General features: G+C 40.2%; 1 protein-coding gene across 11 annotated transcripts in view; it reads right to left on the bottom strand.

The window, feature by feature from the left end:
• Positions 1-23345, bottom strand: part of AIG1 (androgen induced 1) — a 240202-nt gene that overhangs the window by 45160 nt on the left and 171697 nt on the right. For 7 of the 11 annotated variants that reach the window (XR_007412383.1, XR_007412385.1, XM_025422441.3 and 4 more), the window contains one exon: positions 3985-4100. The exons of the other annotated variants lie outside the window; for them this stretch is intronic. Coding sequence is in view for 5 of the 7 variants with exons in the window: in XM_025422441.3 (XP_025278226.1) it covers positions 3985-4100 (116 nt within the window). In the remaining 2 variants the exon portion in view is untranslated. The remainder of the gene's footprint in view (positions 1-3984; positions 4101-23345) is intronic. 11 annotated transcript variants of the gene reach the window in all.

The following is a 23345-nucleotide window of genomic DNA, read 5'->3' as shown; positions in this document are numbered from 1 at the left end:
CAGAGAACAGATTGGCCATCAGGAGGAGTCCTGCATAGGTAAAGTAGGGATAGCTTCTCTTACAGAATTTGTCAACCAGAGGCTGACAGCAGTCAACACTCCATGATCTTAAAGCTTTCTGTTTTACTCAGTCCCCCTTCAAGATTTCCTGATGGTCCTTTTAAAATTAAAAAGCAAACAAAAATGATATTTTCATATCCTTTAGGGCTATTTTGGGTTTTTAAAGTGAAGAGTGTATGACTGAGTTAGAAAGAGTAAAAGTAAAAGTTAAAAGGCTTACAGCATTGTGACTAAAATTCTCAAACCTTTGATAAGAAAACACTATGTGCTCTATTTGTTGTCCTCAGAATAGTAAGTATAGAAATACTCATACTGGGATGTTTGGGTGGCTCAGTGGTTGAGCGTCTACCTTTGGTTCAGCATGATCCCAGGGTCCTGGGATCGAGTCCTTCATCGGGCTCCCTGTGGGGAAGCCTGTTTCTCCCTCTGCCTGTGTCTCTGCCTCTCTCTGTGTCTCTCATGAATAAATACATTAAAAATCTAAAAAAAAAAAAAATCAAAACTAATACTAATACTACTACTACTACCAATAAAAGTAAATATGGAAATTTTTTACACTGTGTCAGGCATTGTTCTATGGGTTCTACATACAGTAACTGAATCCTCACAACTGCCCTCTGATGTCCTTGTCTCTATTTTAAATCTAAGTAAGTTAGGCCTCAGAAAGGTTAAATGAAGGGGTCAGAATTCTAACCCAGGAAGTGGCCTTAACTATTAGACATGCTATTTCTGATGTTATTGCTTCAAAACAAAATAAAAACTAAACATACACTTCATCTCTTCACCCACAGAGGTACTCTTCACCCAAAAGAAAGTGGTGGAGAGCACACTGAATTATATAGACTGTGGCCACACACAGGGCTTGCATTCCAGATCTGGAAACAACAAGAACACTTGGCTTTTCCTTGAGCAATTCATATACTCTCTAAGCTTTAGTATCTTTATTTGTAAATAGGCCAAATGCCTATCTCAAAGGGTTATTTGGGGAGCTAAATAACATAATATTTGAAAAACACTTGGCACAGAACTGAAAAGAATTCAAGTATATTACAATTCCTGATAATTACAGTTGCATTAGAAACCAAGAGGATCTAGGGATGCCTGGGTGGCTCAGCAGTTGAGCATCTGCCTTCTGCTCAGGGCATGATCCCAGGTCTGGGGATCAAGTCCCGCATCCGGTTCCCTGTGAGGAGCCTGCTTCTCCCTCTTCCTGTGTCTCTGCCTCTTTCTCGGTGTCTCTCATGAATAAATAAAATCTTAAAAAAAAAAAAAAAGAGAGAAAGAAAAGAAACCTCTGTGTTGTATCCTGCATAAGATAATACAGGTCATCTCAGTTTTAGGGGGAAACTCCATAACTAGGGTACAGATAATGTGTGGGGGAATGATGATGGAGGGGAGGTATGCAGAAAAGGTATTAAGAGCCCACCATAAGTGGATGGGGAAATGCTTGTGTTCCCAACCCTGGGTATGTGGAAGAAATATGGTGGGAGAGAAAGAGCCAGAAAAGGTGTCTTGGATGACTTCTGATGCTTGGCTTGGGAGGACTGAAATCGGTGTTGGGAAATGAAGCCACTCAGGGTGGCAACTCAATGGGCTCCAGTCTAGAGTGAAAGCTCCCATATGATGTCTCAACTTTGGCTATCCAAATCTAGGAGGAGAACAAGTTCAGATGAGGAGGGAGACATTTGGGAATGGACAGCAAGTGGGAATCAGAGCAAAGCATAGACAGTCTTGGGCAGTAGATGCAGAGGTACAGATTCAGCTCTACCATGCAGAGGACGGCAGGGAGATCTATTTGTTTTATAATTAGCATGTGATAAGAGGAATGCTTTCTTCCATTTTGGCATGAGGTTCTGGAATATCCAGTTACAATCCTGGTACACTACCAAAAGATTTCATATCCTGATCCTTCTACTGTTGTATCAATGGTACGGTGGCTCTGAGATAGTCTGGTGGGAAGCAAAAGGTACTCTTTTTGATAACAATGAAAATTCTTGGATTTATATACTATGACATGATATGAGAGGCACTGTTTAGCTCTTGACATAGCTATGAAAACCTAGGGCAAAACACCAAAGGAAAAAGTCTACTTTGAAAGCTCTCTTAGAACATATCTAAGAGAATTTGCTGGTTAATTCAAATACATGTCCAAACAAGTTCTGGTTTACTTAGGGAGTACACAGAGCTGGCAAGCCTCACTTGGCATGAAGAGCATGAGTAATGATTCATTTTAATGAGAGATCTTGGGGGTCTATAATGAAGGCTATGTGGTATTTCCCATGTGTCTCTTTGGAACGTGGAGTGAGTGTACCCACAACGGAAGAAAAGCCATAGGAAAATATATAGTTCCCGAAACCTCTGGGGCTCTATAAGATTCAGATAATTTAATGGCATATAAATGAATTCACAGAAATACACCCAGAGATCTCAGAGTAAAAAGCTTCCTTTCCCACAGGTAAGCAAATATGAGCACAAAGTAATGAGACTATATTTTTGGGGGCAAAGAGGGAATTTGATTTTTAATGATTTTTGATTTTAAAATGAATGCATTCCTGGAATAATTCATAGCCTCCCTACATGACTCTTCTGAAAGATAAGAGTCATTTGAATATCAGATTTATATATATAAAGTACATATACTCACTTTTGAGACATAATTTCAGTCATGATTCACCTGTGAGCCCTGATCATTTGGATCTTTTCTATTACGGAAAATCAATACTTAACATTTTAGGTGGAAACAAAAAATCTAGAAGATGACGAGGAAAACAAATGTTCCCCAGGCCTCTCAAGCAGTCTTTGACTAGTCGATGAAATGACAGATAGAATGAGCATTACTGCATGTTTGTTCTGGGCTCTTTCATCTGGATGTCCCCTTAGATCCAGCCACAAGGTATGACTTCCTAGAAACAAATTTCCTTTCTGGTCAGATCTGGGGCATTATGTGATCATTCCCGCAAAGTATGTGAAGTACCGTCCTGACCTTTATTTTGTATTTCTGGGCTGGCTAAAGCAAAAACGGTCCATGGAACCTGGGACTCCCAAAGACCTCTGGGATTTTGGGGGGATTAAGTACCATTCTGGGATGTTTGGAAGAACATGATTCGGTCCTTCAGGTTTAAAGGAAGGGATGGCGACCCAGAACTCAGGACAAGAGAGTCCCAAGAGTCAGAAATGTTGGCGGGAGGACCTCTTTTGTGTGTACTAATACATCAAAGAGGACTTGGAATTCTAAAGAGAAGTAAGAAATTCTCTGTCTTAAATAATTTTGAAATATTAAGACATGGTAAGATCTGAAACTAATGTGAAGTAAACTCAACAGGTAACTGTGCTGTTATCAGATGAATGTGGCATCACCTACTTGGGACTTATTCATGCCCAACAGACCAAGTGGAGATTTCTTGTGACTTATTTATTCCAATTAAAAAAAAATAAAACACTTAAATCCCTGCTTTGTGTAATGACTAATTGTAAGATAGATTCCAAACTGATTCAGTAGAACGTCCATTTTCACTTGTTTCCTGTGAAGTTTAAGGTCACTCCTCTCAAGAGGCCATTTCTTCTGTCCTCATTTGCATTTGTTCATCAACAATAGCAACAACAAAAAAATTCCAAGCAAAAAGCCCTTAAGCAATAAAACTACTGTCCAAGAAAAACATTTAGTTTGAAAAAGAGTTGAAAAATGTAGCCTTGGAAGAACCATTGCTTACATGGGATTGTTCAACAAATTCCTGTTGTGTGAGGTTTGGCATTTACTTTCTAAAAATATAAGCATCTGGGGAAATGAGACAAAGCCCAGGTCCTGGACCAAATGAGGCACGCAGTGTGAATCTGTTAGTGATTATATCCATAATGAAATATGTGCCCAAATTTAGCAGTGCAAAATCTAATACAATACGAAAGCCCAGCAGGCACTGTCCTTACCATAATATATAGCCAACAGAGAAGGTACATATGGCGGCGAGTCCGCTGCTCCTGCTGGGATACGCGTGGTGTGATGTCCTCATCTCAATTAATATAAAGGGCAAAACTGTTGTGTGCTGAAAAAGAACAGAGAGCAGGTGACACAGATTCTTATCATCGCCCCTCAACACTTGTTTTGTCTCCAGTAGGAGAATGGATAGTGCAAATTCCTAGCAAAAGGGCCATAGCAGAGAGTAGCTGTATATGGCTTGCCTGAGAGGTAGGATGGATAGGAAAACGTGTGGTGCATCGATCGCTCTATGGGTATTTTCCTTCTGTATCTGAATTTTTAAAATTTAATTGTATTTATGACTGTTACAGTAAATTTAAATAATATTGGAGGATGTATAGGAAAAAAATTGGAACATAAGAAAATAAAAATAACCACTGTTAATATTTTGGTAGATGTCTTTTCCCCCCTCCTTTTTGTATTATTTACACATAGTTAGGATCATACTGTGCATGGTTTTGTTTTGGGACTGTAGCATGAGGAATTTTTGGGGAGTGGGCAAAGGGAGAGGGAGAGAGAGAATCTTAATAGGCTCTACCCCCTGCATGTGAGGCCGACTAGGGGCTAGATCTCACAACCCTGAGATCATGACCTGCGTCAAAATCAAGAGTCATATGTTTTTTTAAAGATTTTATTTATTTATTTATGAGAGACACAGAAAGAGAGAGCCAGAGACATAGACAGAAGGAAGAGCAGGCTCCATGCAGGGAGCCTGATGTGGGACTCGATCCTGGGACTCCCAGATCATGCCCTGAGCTGAAGGCAGACCTTCAACTGCTGGGCCATCCAGGAGTCCCCAAGAGTCATATGCTTAACCAACTGAGCTACCCAGGCACCCCAACATGAGAATTTTTGATATGTCATTTTAGAAATTCTTCTAAGATATTAACCTTGACCATAGTTGCTTGAAATTCCATTTTATGGATAAACTGGATATACCAAAATTTATTTGACCAATTCCTGTTTTTTGGACATTAACTAGTAAATGATTTTGAATTTTTCATTTATGAAAAATGTCCTGATGAAAATCTTTTATAGAATTCTTTGTGTGAATGTTAAATGACTTTCTTATAGTTAAAGGCATAATGCTAAATTATGCGTGTATCAGCAGCAGGTTAGGAAATCATGCCAGATTAGCTTCCAGAAGGAATGTACTGGTTTGTACCAGCAGAGCATGGATTTAGATATGATGTTTGAAGACAGATTGCTAAGAGACTTGATGGGAGCTTCCCATTTGTTTTTTGGACCCAGGGGCCACTCTCATGTTCAGTTCAGTTGGCCAAGATGGGGATGAAACTTGATAAGAAGAAAGGAAAGTCAGCTCATCTTGGCGTGGAAATTCAATGGACAGATCTAAAGAACAGAGATCTTCTTAGGTGAAACTGGGTTAGGATATAGATTTACCTTCCAACATTGAAATTTCTCAAGAGAGAGGATGGCATAACTGAGAACTGAACCACAAGTATGTCTGAGTTCTACTTAGTCCCTCCCTAATGGCCATGAAAGAATCTTTGCTCTGCTCTCACTGTATTGTTTGCATGTTCAAGGGAAATGCAGGAAATTGAATGTTATAATTTTCAAACTCTAATTAAGTATCGTGGTACCAAGCGGCAGGTGGGCCTGGGCAGGAAAAGACATGGTGGCAATATTAAAGTGAACATCTTTGATGCAACATGTTTATATTTATAGAAAAAAAATGCAGGATTTTTAAAGAAATACTAAGATAGTGGAAATTCTTTGCTTTAAATGTTCATTGCTTTAAATAACTATGCTGACTGCCAATATATTAGTAATTAGAGCATGGTATTCCTAGAATGTCAGGTGGGTGATTCCACAGTTGGGTAGCTTTATATTTCCTTATCCTTTGCTTCTCTATTGTGGTTTTAAAACAGTATAATTAGCTCTGAAGGGAACCATGAAAAATTTACATGTGTGTTGATACAGAGACAGTATGTATTTTAAAAATCTATTTTATTGTTTTTATTTTTTTTTCACTGTAATCTAGTCACCTCAGATGACATTGGCCTGGAGTTTCACCAACGATTTGAGATGCCAACACTAGTTTTGCAACGGTGCATTCATGTATAAAATTCAAATGTATAGCTAATGATAAGGCCAACTCTTGTCAAATCTCACACAGGGGAAAAAAAAATCCTTGCAAATCAGACATTTACACTGAAGATAGTCCTGACTCTGATGGCCTGTGTGGGTTATAAAACAACAATGAGGGCAGCCCTGGTGGCTCAGCGGTTAAGCACGGCCTTCAGCCCAGAGTGGGATCTTGGAGACCTGGAATCTAGTCCCACATCTTGGAGACACTCCCCGCATGGAGCCTGCTTCTCCCTCTGCCTGTGTCTCTGCCTCTCTCTCTCTATGTCTCTCATGCATAAAAAAATAAAATCTTTAAAAAAAACCACAACAATGATACATTTTTGACTTGTTAATGTTAAAAAGTGTTTACATTTCTACTTCTTTATCCATTGTTCCCAACTGAATAGATAATCATCCACTTTTCTACAAAGTCATATAAATTCAAATAACTAATCTGAATAATCTTAGTTATTCAGTTATCATTATTTTACTTAGCCTACTTAACTGATTATCAGATACCATAGCTGGAAGGGTTAGGATGTACTTTGATGATGCCAGACAGAAAATCTCTTTGAAAAATGAAGATCTTTCTAGATCACTTCATTAATGGCATCATCACCACTAAAAAGGAGCTACATGTTCTATCAATGACATAATCAATGACAAAAGGTCTTTCTGAGGTTAGCTGTGCCTGTGGCAGTTGGGCAGTGGCAAATCTCAGGGTAACAATGTATCATTCATAATTTTTAGGCATTAAAGAATATATATCTCCCTTTATAAAAATGTGTAAGGCAAATGCTGTTTACTGTTAAACAGGATATATTGATAAAAGTAAAAATAGTGTAAAATATTTATAGCAAATATAACATTGATCTGCAGGTAGCTAAGGTTTTATAAACTAAGAAAATGCCAAAAATCTATAAATGGTCCTGCTAAATCTGTATGTAATCTTTAGCAGCTCAATTATAACCTAAAATCTGTAGCAGTGAGAGGAATAATTATTTTAGAATTACAGGTACAAGAAATCCACTTCTAATCTACTCCTGGGCAATACTCTGCTTGAATGACTTAAGATCCCGGAAGGAAATATTGAAGTTCATTCAAGATCACCTGTAGCACAAGAACAGTAGTCCTAAGTTTTGTTCACTGTGATATTTGTAGAAAAGAGCCTGGCACATAGGAGGTGTTCAATAAATATTTGTGGAGATAATTTAATCTTCAAAACAACATCTTAAATAGGAATTATTAACTCCATTTTGCAGATGAGGTAGCAGACTCAGAAAAAATAAATATCTTATTCAAGATTACAGAGCTCGTACATCTAAAGGTAGGGTTCAAGACGAGTTGTGTCCAAATGCTAGGATCTTTTTTCGACATTAGAATTATATTTTTAAAAGATATAGTCAGGGATCCCTGGATGGCGCAGCGGTTTGGCACCTGCCTTTGGCCCGGGGCGCGATCCTGGGGACCTGGGATTGAGTCCCACATCGGGCTCCCGGTGCATGGAGCCTGCTTCTCCCTCTGCCTGTGTCTCTGCCTCTCTCTCTCTCTCTCTCTGTGACTATCATAAATAAATAAATTTAAAAAAATTTAAAAGATATAGTCAGATAATCTTTGACTCAATAAACCTGTGGGAGTGCATGATTGAAGATCACTTACATTGTCACTCAAGTGACCAGAATTATTTTTTGCTTGAGCCTCAAAATAGAGATCTTCACTGTAAAAAAAAAAAAAAAAAAAAAAAAAAAAAAACTATTTTGCTAAATGTTTTCTTTCCTGTGGCACATAAGCATTCTGAATAATAATAAGCAATAAAATCAGCTGGCATAAAAGCCAGGACTTTTCAGGGGTACAGTGATAAAGATGGCTGGAGGTGGCTCTTCTCACTTCTGGTTTAGAGGAGGTCATGGTGCAGCTTTCTTGGTCATCCTGTATTCTGAGTTGATCTGGCAACTGCCTTTGACATGTCACCTAAACTCCACTCCAACAAGATCAGAGTCATTGACCTGAACTGATGAGCTGGGAAGTCAGTGCCATGTCTGCCCTAGCCCCAAAGACTGGACCCTGTGTCTGTCTCCCAAAAAGGATGGTGATGACATTAACTAGAAGGGTCTGAAAATGACAGTGATTCTGACCATTTGGAATAGATAGGCTCAGACAGAGTGGTACCTTCTGCCTCTGCCCTATCATCAGAGGAGCCAGGAAGCAGTCAGAGACGGAAAGAAGCAAAAAACCATCAAGCACAGTGGAAGTCTCACTTTCGATGAGATTGTCAACATTGCCTGACAAATGTGGTAGCAGTCTTTATAGCTAGAGAGCTCTCTGGATCCACTGAAGAGAACCTGGGAACATCCCAGTTAGAGGGCTGCAATGTTGATGGCCACCATCCTCATGATATCGTAGATGATATCAACAGTGGTACAGTGGAATGCCCAGCTATTTAAGAACCTCAACAGAAAATATTACAATAAAGGATCATTTGACAACTAAAAAAAAAAACAAAAAAAAAAAAGAAAAAAAACAGAAAAGCATGCTCAGGAATGATCTGTTTCTTTCTTTCTTTTTTTTTTTTAAGATTTTATTTATTAATTCATGAGAGACAGAGAGAGAGAGAGAGGCAGAGACGCAGGCAGAGGGAGAAGCAGGCTCCATGCAGGGAGCCCGATGTAGGACTCGATTCTGGGTCTCCAGGATCACACCCTGGGCTGAAGGTGGCGCAAAACCTCTGAGCCACCTGGGCTGCCCGAATGATCTGTTTCTATTTTCTCAAACACAAATACCTTTTATTATTATTATTTTTAAAGATTTTATTTATTTATTTATTTATTTATTTATTTATTTATTTATTTATTTATTTATGAGAGAGAGAGAGAGAAAGTGCATGTAAAAGCAGTGGGGAGGGGGGCAGAGGGAGAAGCAGACTCTTCACTGAGCAGGAAGCCTGACATGAGACTCGATCCCAGAACCCTTATCACAGATCCTGAGATCAGCCCCTGAGCCTAAGGGGAATGCTTAACCAACTGAGCCACTCAGGCACTTCCACAAATACCTTTTAAAGTTTTCTCAGGTGTAGATACACTTTGGATGAGCAAAGAAAGAGATAGTCTGATTGCCAGAGGAGACTCTTAAGAATTGTATTGGATTGTTTTCTACAGTGCATTGTCAATAGAACAGTTGCCTGAAGCTGAGGTACTGAGGTTCTACTGTTTAAGTGCTAAGTAAGATGAAAGGTTGACAGCCCAAGGAATAAATCTTTGATCTGATCTATAAATTCTACCCTAGAAAGCACTGATCTAAAATATAAGTATCCTATCTCAAGCTCAAGTTTCCAGTGCTGCTAATTTAAAAAAAAATGTATTTTATTTATTTATTCAAGAGAGGCACACAGAGAGAAGCAGAGACATAGGCAGAGAGAGAAGCAGACTCCCTGCGGGAGCCTGATGTGGGGACTCGATCCCAGGACCCCAGGATCATGCCCTGAGCCAAAGGCAGATGCTCAACCACTGAGTCACTCAGGTGTCCCATATTATAATGAGACTGTGCTCAGAAAATTGCATCCAAAAAGGAAAGCCCAAATCTATCTTGGGTTTTGACATCCTTTGTGTTTTTTCTTAATGAGGTTCAGGTGGGTCTCCTTTATGGAGCAAGGACTATCATCAGGAACTGACCAGCATCCCAGGGCAAAGGTCAGCCTGCAGAGAGGATCCACCAGGTGTCACTTCTGCACACAGATGCTCAGCCTTGAGCAGACAGCTAGAGTCAAGGAGGGACCCAGGACTTAATTATGATGAAAAGGAGATGGAATAAGGAAAAGGCTTTTGGAGGAGAGGGTCCAAGGAAGAATGCCATGTAATTAAGTGGAAAGATCAGGGAACTGACATTTGGATGTAGTTCTGAGTGTATCCTACCATACTATAAGACTTTTCAGGTTCTCAAACATTTGTGTTTGAGAACCTGAAAAGTCCGAGCTTCACAAATGTTTGAGAACCTGAAAAGTCATATATATATATATATATATATATATATATATATATATTTTTTTTTTTTTTTTTTTTGTAAAACGAGGGGGTTGCATTAAACTAGTATACCTCAAACTTCAATCATGATGAACTAGTATTTTAAGCTTTGCTATATCACATACTGGGGCTCACTCTGGCATTAGGCATGGTAGACATGGTATCCAGGCCCACGAAAATGTTTTATTTTTTTTTTCAATAGGAAGAAAAAAAATGAACTTTTAGAGTTGAAGATTACATTCATCTTCATAATAATGCAGTCATAAAATGTTACATACATAAAATGTTACATATATAATATATATCCATATATTCACAATATACAATATATAGAATATATAATAAATAGATAGATAAATATATATTGAAATGAATGTGTGTGTATGTATATATATATGTACATATACATAAATATCAGAAAAGACTCAGAAATGCAAAGTGCTTAGGGCCTACAAAAGTCAAAAGTCATAATGAGGCCTGTCAAATGCTACCTGATTTTTAAAAAATTTCTTATGCAATTCAGACTAAAAAAATAAATGTATTTAAAGGGAAACTTCTGAAACCTATAAACTCATAAATTGATGATCACTTGCTGTAAATAGAAGATAATCACAAAAACAAATACAGTGAAAACTCATTGATCTTAATAAACGTTCCCTAGATATGTTGGTCTTGTTGATGGCTCTGATTCTGAGGCCTGTTCTTCATGTGTTCAGTAGGGAGATTAGTAAGCATTAGAGGGGCATTAAAGACACACTAGCATGAAATAGAGACTCCCCTAAACGGAATCAGAAGGATTGAAAGATAATTGAGACGGAATTACCTTTTCACTATGTGATTCAATATTGCTTAATGCCAGGTCCCTGTGCCACATACATTATCTTATCCATCATCAGAGCTACCCTGTCAATGCACTGGAACAGATTATTTGTAAGTTGTAGCTCTACCTATTAACTGCTAAATTATTTGACTTATGAACAGATGTTCTTTTGCCAGAAAAATGGAGAGAAGATGAGTAGGAAGTTGAGGTATTGATGGAGGAATTCAGAGTATTTAACAGGATTAAAGAAATGGATTTACAATGCACAAGGAGGATCTGGATGCACTACTGGAAAGACATTTTGATTATCTGTGATGGTAATCAGTAGCCTACAAACTATAGGGATGTCTTAGAATAAACTTTGCTGTGGGATAAATAGAAGGATAAAACTATGCTGTGTGATGGCCTGAATTCATGAATTAATTAGGGAGCTGCTCAAGATTATTCTAGAGCTCTAGAATCTAGAGTTGCCATCTGAGTGTACAATACAAAAAATAATAAACAAGATCTTAAGAGTATGTTCAGTGGTCACTTCTCAGGTCTTTCTCCTTCTTTCCAAAATATTTTTTAATAGCAGAATACTGCTCCCATACCATGTGAACCCCAGGCAAAAATAATTTCCTCCTTGGAGGCAAAACTTGCTTCTGAATGTGAGGTACAGCAGACCAGCCCCTGCTCAGCTGGACGATAAGAGACCAGGCGACCCCATGTCCACCTATGTGCATCTGTGGGACACAGGCAGACCTCTGGGCAAGTTCTCAAAGTAATGTGACATCAAATCACCAGGTGAGCTTCTTAAAAATTAGATTGCTCGGCCTTGCTTCCAGGGGGTCTGGGGTGCTGGATGCGGAATAGAGTTCACGGTGGTCCTCATGTAGGCAGACCACAGTTCTCGCCTTCATGTTTGTTAGGATATCAAGGGTTTCTTATATCCCTGTGACCACTTTAAACCATAAATAAAAAGTTGAAGGATGGTTGTGTGAGTGTACACACGTGTCACCACGCACCTGCATTCTTAGGGCAAGCCAGGCTGCAGGCAAAGCTTCCTGGCAGGATGGGATGAGAGAGAGTCCCTAAGATGTCCTAACAATTTACAGATTATCATAAATCAAAATATTATGGAAAATTGCTCTAGGATATAGGAAGTGACAAATTCCATATTGTAACTTGAATATTTTGTTGGCTTCCTCTCCTCACCTGTAGAATAAAAATGGATATTAAAAGAGAGAAATCTTACTCTGTAATAAAGCAAGAAGGAATTTCCAAGTTTGAAGGTAAAGTCCACTGTATTAGCAAAATGTGATCTAAAATGTAAGAAAAGGGGACATCAGAAATGACTGGCAAAAATCACAAAATGCTGTCTTCTCCTAACTTTGCAAAGCTTCTGGGATCTCCACACAAGTCAAATATTTGATGAATCCAGGGAGAAGCAGGGCCAGGTGGGGACAGGCACAGAACTGGGTGGATCTTCCCTTGGGGCAACTGCAAATTCAGAGTCAGTGTATGTGGGGAGGCGTCCATGACATCCCAGGCACCATGGACGCTAAACTCATGTGGGCTCTAAGACACAGAAATTTTTAACTCGGAAAACCTGCCCATGTTTTATACTGCCACCAGAAACTGTCTTTATTAATTTGACTAATTGGTCAACTCAGAATTTGTCATCCTCCCTCACTGTCTTCAGTAGAGATATTTTAGTGCTTCACATGATGGAACTGCTTGTCTTAACCAGTGGAGTTTCCAGATCTCCACAAGTTAGAGCCTTCCCTAGTCATGAGCCTCCTGTTCCGAAGGGCTGAGGCACTGCTTTGAGTGTGGCTAGGCCTCAGTATGTACAATTTGCACGATAATGTACAATAGTGACACAGAATCTCTCCAGAAACTGCCAGAGCTTTTTTTGATTGTGCTGTGGTCTTGGATAGCTGTTCCGCTGGCTTACATGGGCATCTCAGGAGCAGGTTAGAAATGTGACTGAAGGTCAGAAACTTAGATTCAGATGGAATCAATATTTATCGAGTGCCAGTATGTTCCAGGCACTTCCAAAACCTTTCATGAGCTCAGTATCAAATGTGGGACTCACCCAGTCCTAACATTATCCCTAACAACCATGAGGATATGGTTTTAATAATTAGGCCAAATAAACAGAATAGTGCCACACATTAAACCAAGATAGGCACATATCTTTGCAACTAAGAGCATAGAAGTGTATCATAGAAACAATTATGGTGGGACAGTGGCATCATCTTACTGGCTATTATTTTTGCATTTCAAAAATAAATTTAATATGACTTGAGGCCAGTTAATATCTCTTGCTGAATCTCCCTAAGGAAGGTACCCACAAGGCCTGTGGCACAGTTAGGGAGCTCCCGGATGGAGCCAGCAGCCAGTGAGCCCCCATAAGGAAATCTTTTTGGGAATGTGATGCCAGAGATGACCCACGCTGTACCTCAAATTGAAAAGGCAACTTTAAAGTGACCTATATTCACTTCTTCCATGAACACTGCACGGTGAGTGATTGCAGTTCTCACAGAACAGCACCTCTAACTGCTGTCCTCAAACGATTACAATATGGTAAGACCCTCACAGGTGTGCAGACCTGTGATGGTACGATGGCCCTGGTGACCTGCTCTGCTCGGGTAGGACACTGAAAAACATGTGGCAGGTGACATTTGAACTGGGCCTTTAAGTGTGACTCAGGCTTCAAGGAAGAAGTTCATTCACAGAGCTGAGAAGTGGTGTGTGAAGGCAAGGCACACATCACTGAGAGATCTGTCACCATTGTAGGATGTGAAGGAGAATGAAGAATTCATTTGGGACAGGTCAGATAGGTATAACCCTAATCATGGAGGGCTTTATATGGACTTGGTCTGTAGGAAGCACTGATGCCTCCAGAGGCTTTTAAACTCCTTCCATGGAGTCTGGTGGGAGAAAAATAGTTGGATACTAACAGTACAAAAAGCAAGCTGAAGGCAAAGTGGAGTGGAGGGTGGATTGGTAAGAGGAGAGGTTTCTCTACCAACCCGCTCCCCTCTCCTCTCCTACTTGCTTTTTCTCACAGAATGGATTCCATTCTCTCTCTGATTTAGTTTTAGGGCTGTTTCCTCAGTCTGATTTCTCCTCTAATTCTCTGTAGCCTCCCCATTGATGGGTCCCCCTTCTCCTCTTTTCTCTCTCACTTTAGTAGGTACCATAATGCTGAAGACAACAGAGGGGAAAGAACAAAAAAGAAAAGCAGTTTCTTTAATTTTGCTAAATACACATTTGACACATAAACCCATAACATGATTTCTTTCATCTCTCTGTGTTTTGTGTTGCTTCCATCCTTATCAATTTATGTGCATAAATACTGAATAGGCAGTAGCAGGAAGAGCTTCCATTTACTGAGCTCCTAGTATATACTCAGTTTTATGCTAGACAGTGTCCCCCAGTGTCGTGTTTAGTTCTCACAGCAACTCTGAAGCAATAGCTATTTTCATCCTCATTTTATAAACGAGGAAATGGAGGAAGAGAAGGATGAACTTGTCAGAGGTCATACAGATCTACTAAATGGTGCAGCCAGCATTGGACTTCAGATCTACCTGACTCCCAAACCCGTGCTTTTACTGAGTGACACACAGTGCTTCCCATGCTTGTTTGGTTGTTCATTCATTCAATAACCTTACTATGTGCCACCTGTGAGTCCAGGTATTTAAAATAAATCTCAGAACAGAGCAAAGATTCTTAATCCCCATATATTACTGTTCTTGGGGATGCATTTCAATTAGGCTCATAGAGATGTCCATCAACAGATGATGACTGGATAAAGAAGATGTGGCATATATACAATGGAATATTACTTTACCATCAGAAAGGATGGAATCTTACCACTGGCAATGATGTGGATGGAACTGGAGGGTATTAAGCTAGGGGAAATAACTCAATCAGAGAAAGACAATTATATGGTTTCACTTATATGTGGCATTTAAGAAAGAAAACCAGAGGATCATATAGGAGAAAAGCAGGAAAAAAACAATAAGATGAAATCATAGAGGGAGACAAAGCATAAGAGACTCTTAACTGAGGAAACAAACTGAGGGTTGCTGGAGGGGAGGGAGATGGGAGGATGGGATAACTGGGTGACAGGCATTAAGAAGGGCACGTGATGTAATGAGCACTGGGTATTAAATGCAACTGATGAATCACTGAGCTCTACATCTAAAACTAATGATAACACTATATGTTAATTAATTGAATTTAAATAAGATAATATTAAAAAGTTAGGCTCATACAGATTTGAAGTCTCTCGCCTCCGAAAAGGCCCCATTCATTAGGGTTGCATGAGGATTATGTGAAATCCTATAGTAAAAGTGGCTTGCATGCTATATGCAAAAAATAATTGAAGTTACTTTGTGAGATCTTTCACTTAAGACATGGTTGCCAAATAATACTAACATTCACTGCATGCCAGGAACTGTAGTAAGTACTCTACATGGATTAAAACTCATTTACATCTCGTGACGATCCTTTGAGGCATATGTTATTATCAATTCTATTTTACAAAAACCGAGGCACAGAGACGTTAGGAAACCTGCTCAAGGTTGCCAACTGGAAGGTGGTGGATTTAGGCTTAGATTTGGGCCATTTGGTTCTGGAGCCACTCTTTTAGCCATGATGCTACATTGCCTCTGGAGCACTTAGGAAGACCCAAGACTAGGGGAATAGCTAGAAGAACTGGTATCAGAGAAAGGTGCCTGTTGGTTTTATGGGTATGCCTGAGAAAAGGAACCTGCCTCCTTTCAAACACCCATTCACCTTGGGAAGTTTTCAGGGGCTGAGGGATGAATGGCTCTACATTCAAGTATACAAGGTAGACCATCAGACCAGACTTTTTGCTCATGCTGGGGGGCAAATCCCATGTATATTGAGGGCTTCAGCTAGCCAGAGGGGCAGGGGTGAGAAAAACCCCAATCCACTGATACAGAAAGGCCCTCTCTTTCTGAGGTGCTATTCATGCTATTATGTTTGTCTTGTCTTTGGCTAACTCTCCTTAAAAGTGTTCTGAAGTTTTGAAAAACATTTTAGAGGGTGGGTTGAGGGGTGGTAGAGGGGAGAGCCATGGGAGATATGGTACAGGGTGAAGGCCAGGGAAGAGGAAACGTAATGGGGTGTTTCTGTAGTCAGTAAAACATAAAGCCTTCTAAAGGATCATGATGCACTGACAAGTTTAGGGAGCAAGTATAGAAAATAAAGCCCACTGTTAGGAGCACTCTGAAATTAAAAAGGAAACTTCAAAAATAAGAAACCAGGATTTTAATGTTATTTGCATGCTTCTCAAAAATTATTTTGAGCTCAACAGAATCCACTTATTCATATATATCAGCACCCTCCACTGTAAGGGTATTTCTCTAAAAACACAGTTCTGACCATTTGGTTCCCTTCTATAAAACCTCCTTATGATCTCAAAACAAAGTCCAAGTGTCTTAGCATTGCCCCTCAAAGGCTTGTACTTTTGGATTTAACCTATTTTTCTGGAATAATCTCAGACCATCTGTACTAGCAACTGTCACTGTTTCCCCCAAAAGCCTCATGAGTTCATGCTTTTGCTGGTGTTCTTCTCTCTGACTATAACCCCCTGATGTTTAGGACCTTCTCTGTAGCATATACTTAAGACAGGGTCATTTTCTGGTCACCAAAGAATCCTCCCTCACAGTTCTCTGCACCTCCACAGTTAGGTGGGGCCATTGTGACTAGTTCTGCTCAATGGCCTATTATTGAAGAAGTGATGTGACACTTGTAGGCCAATGCATTTCCAAGCTGGGGTGAATATATAATATATTAATACACCACAGAATTCTATGGTTAACAAGATGGAAGGAAACCCCAGTGCAGTGGGAACAGTTCTTTAGGAAGAAGGAAAAGACCTTACTGGCCATTGTATGCTCAGCTTCCTGTACTGCATAGGAAACTTAACAGGGTCTCAGTAAACTTGAGTTCAAGGACCATGATAATATGACTTTCTCTTAAGTAAACTCTACTTTTCCACTTGTTTTATTATTTAAAAACTCAGCAATTTAAGGAATAAAAAATAAGTTCCCAGATGTATTACATAAGTAAATTAAAAAAATTCATCTTGAAAGCACAAAAACTATAATTTTCTATTACAGAAGAAGGGGGCTGCCTTGCCCTACCTAAACCATATTCATATGAGACTAAGTCACCAAACTAAAACTGCATATTCACAAAATACATACAGCTATTAATTTGTTGAAGTGAGAAACAGTAACGTATTTCCACTGACCTTTATAATTTCATCACACTCTTTCTCAGAGTGTATGAGATTTCAGTGATCCTAAAAAGAATCTTCTTCACTAAGTCTCCAAACACAGTGATTCCAAGTGGTTTTAATTTACCCTTGTTTATGATAAAATAAATGTTATTCTGATTGATTGGCAAATGTCTACCAGCAGCAATAAGAGCAATTATGTTTGACATGAAGACATTATAAAATCTATAACCCAAACCTTTAAAGCCCGATATGAAATGTCAAATTTGACTTATGAGAAACAGTTATAATCCTGCTTCATGCAAAACGCATTAGGTTAATGCTGGAGCAAAGTACTGTTGCCAAGCATGCGCTGGCATAATTAATCAGGGATATTTCAGAAACGAATCGTCTCCAAGAGGTTATTGATTTACTGTCACGACACATTTTCCTTATGGCAGCGATGGCGCTCCGGAGCTGGGATGCGCTGGCATGCAAGTTTCAGGGACTAAGCCTTGATCTGTCCTGCTGGATGCCTGCCATCCTGCACTGACATCTGCAAACACTCACATTTGACAGCTTCATGCCTGAGTGTGGTGGCTTCCAAGTTGATTAGGATTAGTTCAGAGGGGTTTTGGACTAGTTTGAGTGTAATCGAAAGCAGAGAACTGTGAGTCTCCAGAAAGTGACATGCACCTAGTAAATGGCATCACATTAATAGAGAATGTGCATGTGCATACGCATATATGCAAACACACATAGGCAAATACATCCATGCATACACATATGCAAACACATGTAAACACACGCATGCACATGCATGCATACACACATAAACACATTCATGCACACACCCATGCATACATGCCAACGGACACACACACATAGTGTACTTAAGGAATGGCGCAGAGTTCAGTTTTAATATTGAAGCTTATCTCTATTTTCTATTAAACTAAATTCAAGTCTTACAGAAACATTATTTTAAACACACACAAAGCAGCTATTACTTGGCTTTTTTTCACAATGATTCCATGACATAAGGTAATACTATCAGAAGAATAGCACAGACTAATACAGCACAGAGTATTCATTTTTTTTGAAAAAAAATTATTTATTTAGGAGAGACACAAAAAGTGAAGCAGAGGCATAGGCAGAAGGAGAAGCAGCTCCCTGTGTGGAGCCTAATGTGGGATTCAGTCCCAGGAGCCCAGGACCACGACCTAAGCCCAAAGGCAGATGCTCAACCACTGAGCCACCCCAGTGCTCCAGCACAGAGTATTCAAATGTTCTCCCAAAGATTACAGGGAGAAGTCAAGGGAGAAAGTGATAATTTAGCTAACAGCTCGAAACTTTTTCTCTGTAGCCTATTAATTTGGTTTTGCAAACAGAAAACACTTTCTACACAAAATAGGTTGATGGTTATAGAAGTACAGATGGACCAATGGTAGATACTAGGTAGAGAGAGGCCTCTAGGAACTGGATAACATCTCTGCAACCCTGGATACAGTGCATTAAGTTCAATGTCCCTTCTAGGTCTTTTTTCAGGCATTATTTGCCTATACATTTTATGTGTTGCTTAGGCTGCACTGCTGATTGTATGGCTAACATTGAGTACGGATAAATAGGGACTCTTGTGACTGTATAAGCTCTTATGTCTATAGAGAGGTGAAGAGAAGACAGGGCCAGGAAACCATTTACCATTAGCAGACTACATGACTTAAAGCCAACAGGAGCCTTTCTAGAATGTAGGCTCCTCATCTGTGAGAGTCCATAGCAGTCGACAGCAGGGATCCTGTTCAAGTCCTGAGATTCATGTCTACATCCTTGATGACATATTTCTGTATCCAGTGTTTATATCTGCCCTTCCTTCCTCCTCAAGGTGTAAACTTTCATCTTAACTATAACACATATAGTGAACAAATAGTAAGCGTCCAGGAGATGAATGTTTACAAGTGAACTCACTCTTATAACCAGCACCCACATCAAGAAACTGAGTATTACAAGTCCCCCAGAATATCCCCTCACACTCCTTCTTGTCACAACTAACCCCCCACAAGGTGACCACTATTCTGACTTTGAACACCAAAGTAGTTATGTTTCATTTTAAAATTTACATGAATGAAGTAAAGTATGTGTTTTTGTGGCATCTGGCTATTTTTGCTCAATATTACATTGTTGAGAGTCATCCATGTTGAGGGTTTCCCTTATCACTACTGTATAGTACTCCATTGTGCGACGACCATACAGTTTATTCATTTATTCTACTGTTGATGACACTGTGGCTCTTTGCAGTTGATTAATTTAGAAAACATGCTGCTATGAACATTCTCATAAGTTCTCTTGGTGAACACGTTTGCATTTTTCTTGGCTATGTACTGAGGAGAGGAATTGCACAGTATACTACTAGATGTCAGCTACAGTAGACAGTGCTAAAGAGTTTCCCAAGGCGATTGTACCAATTTACACTCCAATCAGCAGTGTACAGAATTCCACTTGTTCCACATCCCTGTCAGCCTTGATATTGCCTGTCTATTTCACTTGAGTTGTTCTCATGCTTGCCCTTTAAATGACAGCATTGCACTCCTGACTTCCATCACCCAGGGACCCAGTCTGGCACAGTGTTGTAGGTCAGGCTCCCTGTGGAGTAGACTCTGAGACGGAAACCAGCATGCAGAAGGTTTACTGAGGAGTTTCTGAGCATCTCCCCTGGTGCCTGTCAGGGGAGAAGAAGGAAGAGCAATGCAACAGAGGGAGAGGCAAGCCTGAGATGCAATCTCAGTGTGACTGACCCATCGGGAGCTTGGAAGCTGACCCTGCCCTTCAGGGCTGCCTGGAACTGGAGTAGGTGGGCCAGGTCTTTATACCCTCACAGACCAGCTATGGGGTGTAGGCTGCCCCAGGGAGGGCCCTGACCTCTATCAAGACAGTTCTTCTCAGGTCAGAGAGGTTTCTGGAGAGGACACTGGGAAGTACTGGAGAAGGCAGTGCTCCCAACTGCTGGCCAAGTGAGTCCTTTGTCCCCAAGGGGGCTTGTGTGGCACATCACAGCCTCCACTGAAATGGATGGTCTTTGCCAAAGTCCTATTTGCCAGCACATTCCATGTCTTGGCCATACAATCTTCAGTGCAGCCAGCTAAACCTCTATTTGTGAAACCCACTGAGGAAGTATCTACCACGATGAGAGTCTGACAGTTCACAACTGTACTGCAGAGCCATGAACATTTTTGTGAACTTAACATTTTTAGGAGGTGAGAAGCTGATCAGTGTATGGTAAAATTCCTCACTACCACTTCATTGGGGGCTATAAAGTCAGCTGCTGTAATTTTACATTGGTCATGCATGACTCATTGACATGCAACTGGGTTTCTTATGAACCTGGGCACAGTTGGCACTTCATGTTCTTACAACTTATCAATTTGTAGCTATTCAACAATTTATTCAGCTGAAGAAGGCATACGCTAGATTTATTCAGCTGAGTAAGGCACAGGCTAGACCGTTTAGTTTGGGTGACCATGGATTTGAGATTCTAGGAGTCATGCCAGTCATATGGACGATATATTCTCTTGTGAGACTGCATATGGGAGGGGTTTCTGGAGGAAGAAATATGCTTCGGGCTCCAGATTTAGATCTTAACAAGTGACCTCTGGTTTTATTTTTCCTTATGGCCTTTGCTTTGTTATTTGCATCCACACACCAATATTTTAAACAGCTTTATTTCCCAAACCATATACATCAACTCATAATCCTCCCCATTTTAATATAATTAATCAAAGACGTACATTTTGGCCAGCTTCAGATCAGTATGAGATCAACAGTATTACTACACGGCTCACAGAGTTCAGCCAAATCAAAGAAACTTGACATTTTCATTAGCCTCTGCAGCCCTAATCAAGGGCAGAAATATATTTTTGTAAGGTTAAGCATGGCTCGTGGCCTGTTCCCCACACCTATTTTTGTTGACCCCTAGGAGTCAGGTCCCTATCATGCAGATATCTTGGGTATACAGAAAAATCCTCAGTGTATATAGTTATGCCTGAAATGTGTGTCTCTTCACAGGAGTCCTCCTCACTAGTGGGTATTAAACCTTCAGGGCTGTTCATTGGCTTTTGTCTTTATGTTAACTCTTTGCTCCAGCCAACGTATCTCCCTGACTCATATTCCCCTCACTCTGAGAGTCATGAATCAAAGCTTTATGGGAACCACTAAAGGAGGAAGCAGGATGGCAGGAGAGCTCACAGGGAGGCGTGAGAATCCTCACTCTCAAGAATCAGAGAGGATGAAGGAGAAAGGAAAGGAGAAGGACTATGCTGCAGTACAAAATGAGGGGCATTTTGCGCTTTGGGAACTAGATACAGCATCCAGTTCCAGAATGCTGGGGCTAGGAAGAAAGTGAGCTGAGAGTTGTAACAAAACTGTGCTGTGGTCTGTAAGGATGGGCACCTTAGGGTTTATAAAAGTGAAGAAGACTAGAAGTGTTGATTGAATCAATGACCAAGAATATGACCAAGTTGGTTATTACTATGACCAAGAATAAAAGATTAGTAGGGAAAGCAAGGATGCGCTAAGAATATCAAGCATCCTTGGAGTTAAAGAAACTCAAATAAATCCTTCTCCAATGTGGAGGAGGACTCTTTCCTCTGGCCTTAATTGATCTGGGGTCTGACCCACTATAGTGATTGTTTCAGTCTAGAAGAAACAAGGTGGCTTCCAGTATTTCAGCAGAGATGTTGGAATCCATCAGATGCTTGAGCAGAAGATGTTTTACAAATTGAGATGAGGAACAGGAAAGAGAAGGAGAGAGAGGGCCAGGGTTGCTTTTCTGAGTCATGTGCATATTCTTTGGCTCTGCCTAAATTTGTCCTTGATCATATTATTGTCTTTGATCGATTCTTGACAGATCATCTCAGGTGATTTCCATTGAATACCTGCAGGAAATGGGCTGCAGTCTTACCCGTAATTCCTTTTAATTCATCAACTATGGAGCATTACAGATAAGCAGGATTCTAAATCAGAGTAATAAAGAGAAAGGTCACTGAACAATATCTGGACGCCCCTGGTGTGGTAAGGGGTAGAGATTAAGCAAATGAAATGCATATTGTAAGAAGCACTGACCTCATGGCCTTCTTGGGACAGCCAGGAAGGAACATGCACACAGGGTTTCCAGAGAGTAGGTGCTTCTAACGTCTTTGTGTAATGGGGGAATGGGTGAGGGTTCTGCAGAAACACTGTGGATGTTGAAGGCATGACCGGGTTACTTGCTGTCATTTTAAGTTCACAGGGAGGATGAGCCCGTCTTCCTTATGAGGGTCTCTTTCACAAAGCTCTCTCCTTCCAGTGAGGTATATTGTGTTCAGCTCTTGCCAAACTTAAATTGCATCCATGTTAAAGAGGAAAAAAGGCTTTAGCACATTCCTTAGGGGGATGGAAACAATTTATTTTGTTTGTTTCTAATGGAGAGGGTTAGCTCCAACATCTCACTGTGAGGTCTGAGAATCTGGGTTGAGGGCCGCCATGCAGCCAGAGGGAGCAGGAAAGGGAGAGAGGGAGAGAGAAGGAGGGAGAGCAGGAGAGTGGGAGACCAGGCACAGACCTCATCAGGTGATTGAGACAGCAGGAGCAGCCAGTTATAAAGCCAATGCATAAACTATAGTTGCTGGATTTAGGGCAGGAGTACAGACTTAGTGAAGTATTATATGAATTGATGTGCTTTCACAATATTTAGTTTTTCTTAAAAAGGGTTGTTTCATTTAAAAATTAAAACCTTCCTCTGCTCCTCAGCACAACCAAGTACAATATCATTTTTTTTTTGGGGGGGGGGTGTAGTTTTTGTTGGTTTGTTTTCCTCCTTGATATTCAGAAAATGGAACCACCAAGCTTACAGTGCACCTCACTTCAGAGGAAGGAAGTAGAAGGCATAAATGCAAATGACCTGGGCAATAACAAGTAATAAGCTTTTGGAAAGACTCTCTGATTTCCCAACATGAACTGGATGATGAGAACCATAAGCATGATTTCTCATCTGCTGGTGTCCCCAAAAGCTTATTCTGTAATATAATTTATTTCCAAAGGGTGGGCTTAGTCTCCTAACAAGAGTGGAGCATTGTCACTGCAAAGCTGCAAATGTCAGTTTACAGCCTCAGGGTT

This window comes from Canis lupus, chromosome 1, assembly GCF_003254725.2.
Source record: "Canis lupus dingo isolate Sandy chromosome 1, ASM325472v2, whole genome shotgun sequence".
Classification (NCBI taxonomy): Eukaryota; Metazoa; Chordata; class Mammalia; order Carnivora; family Canidae; genus Canis; species Canis lupus.
Note: the sequence above shows the minus strand (reverse complement) of the source record. Positions and strands in the feature narration are given on the sequence as shown.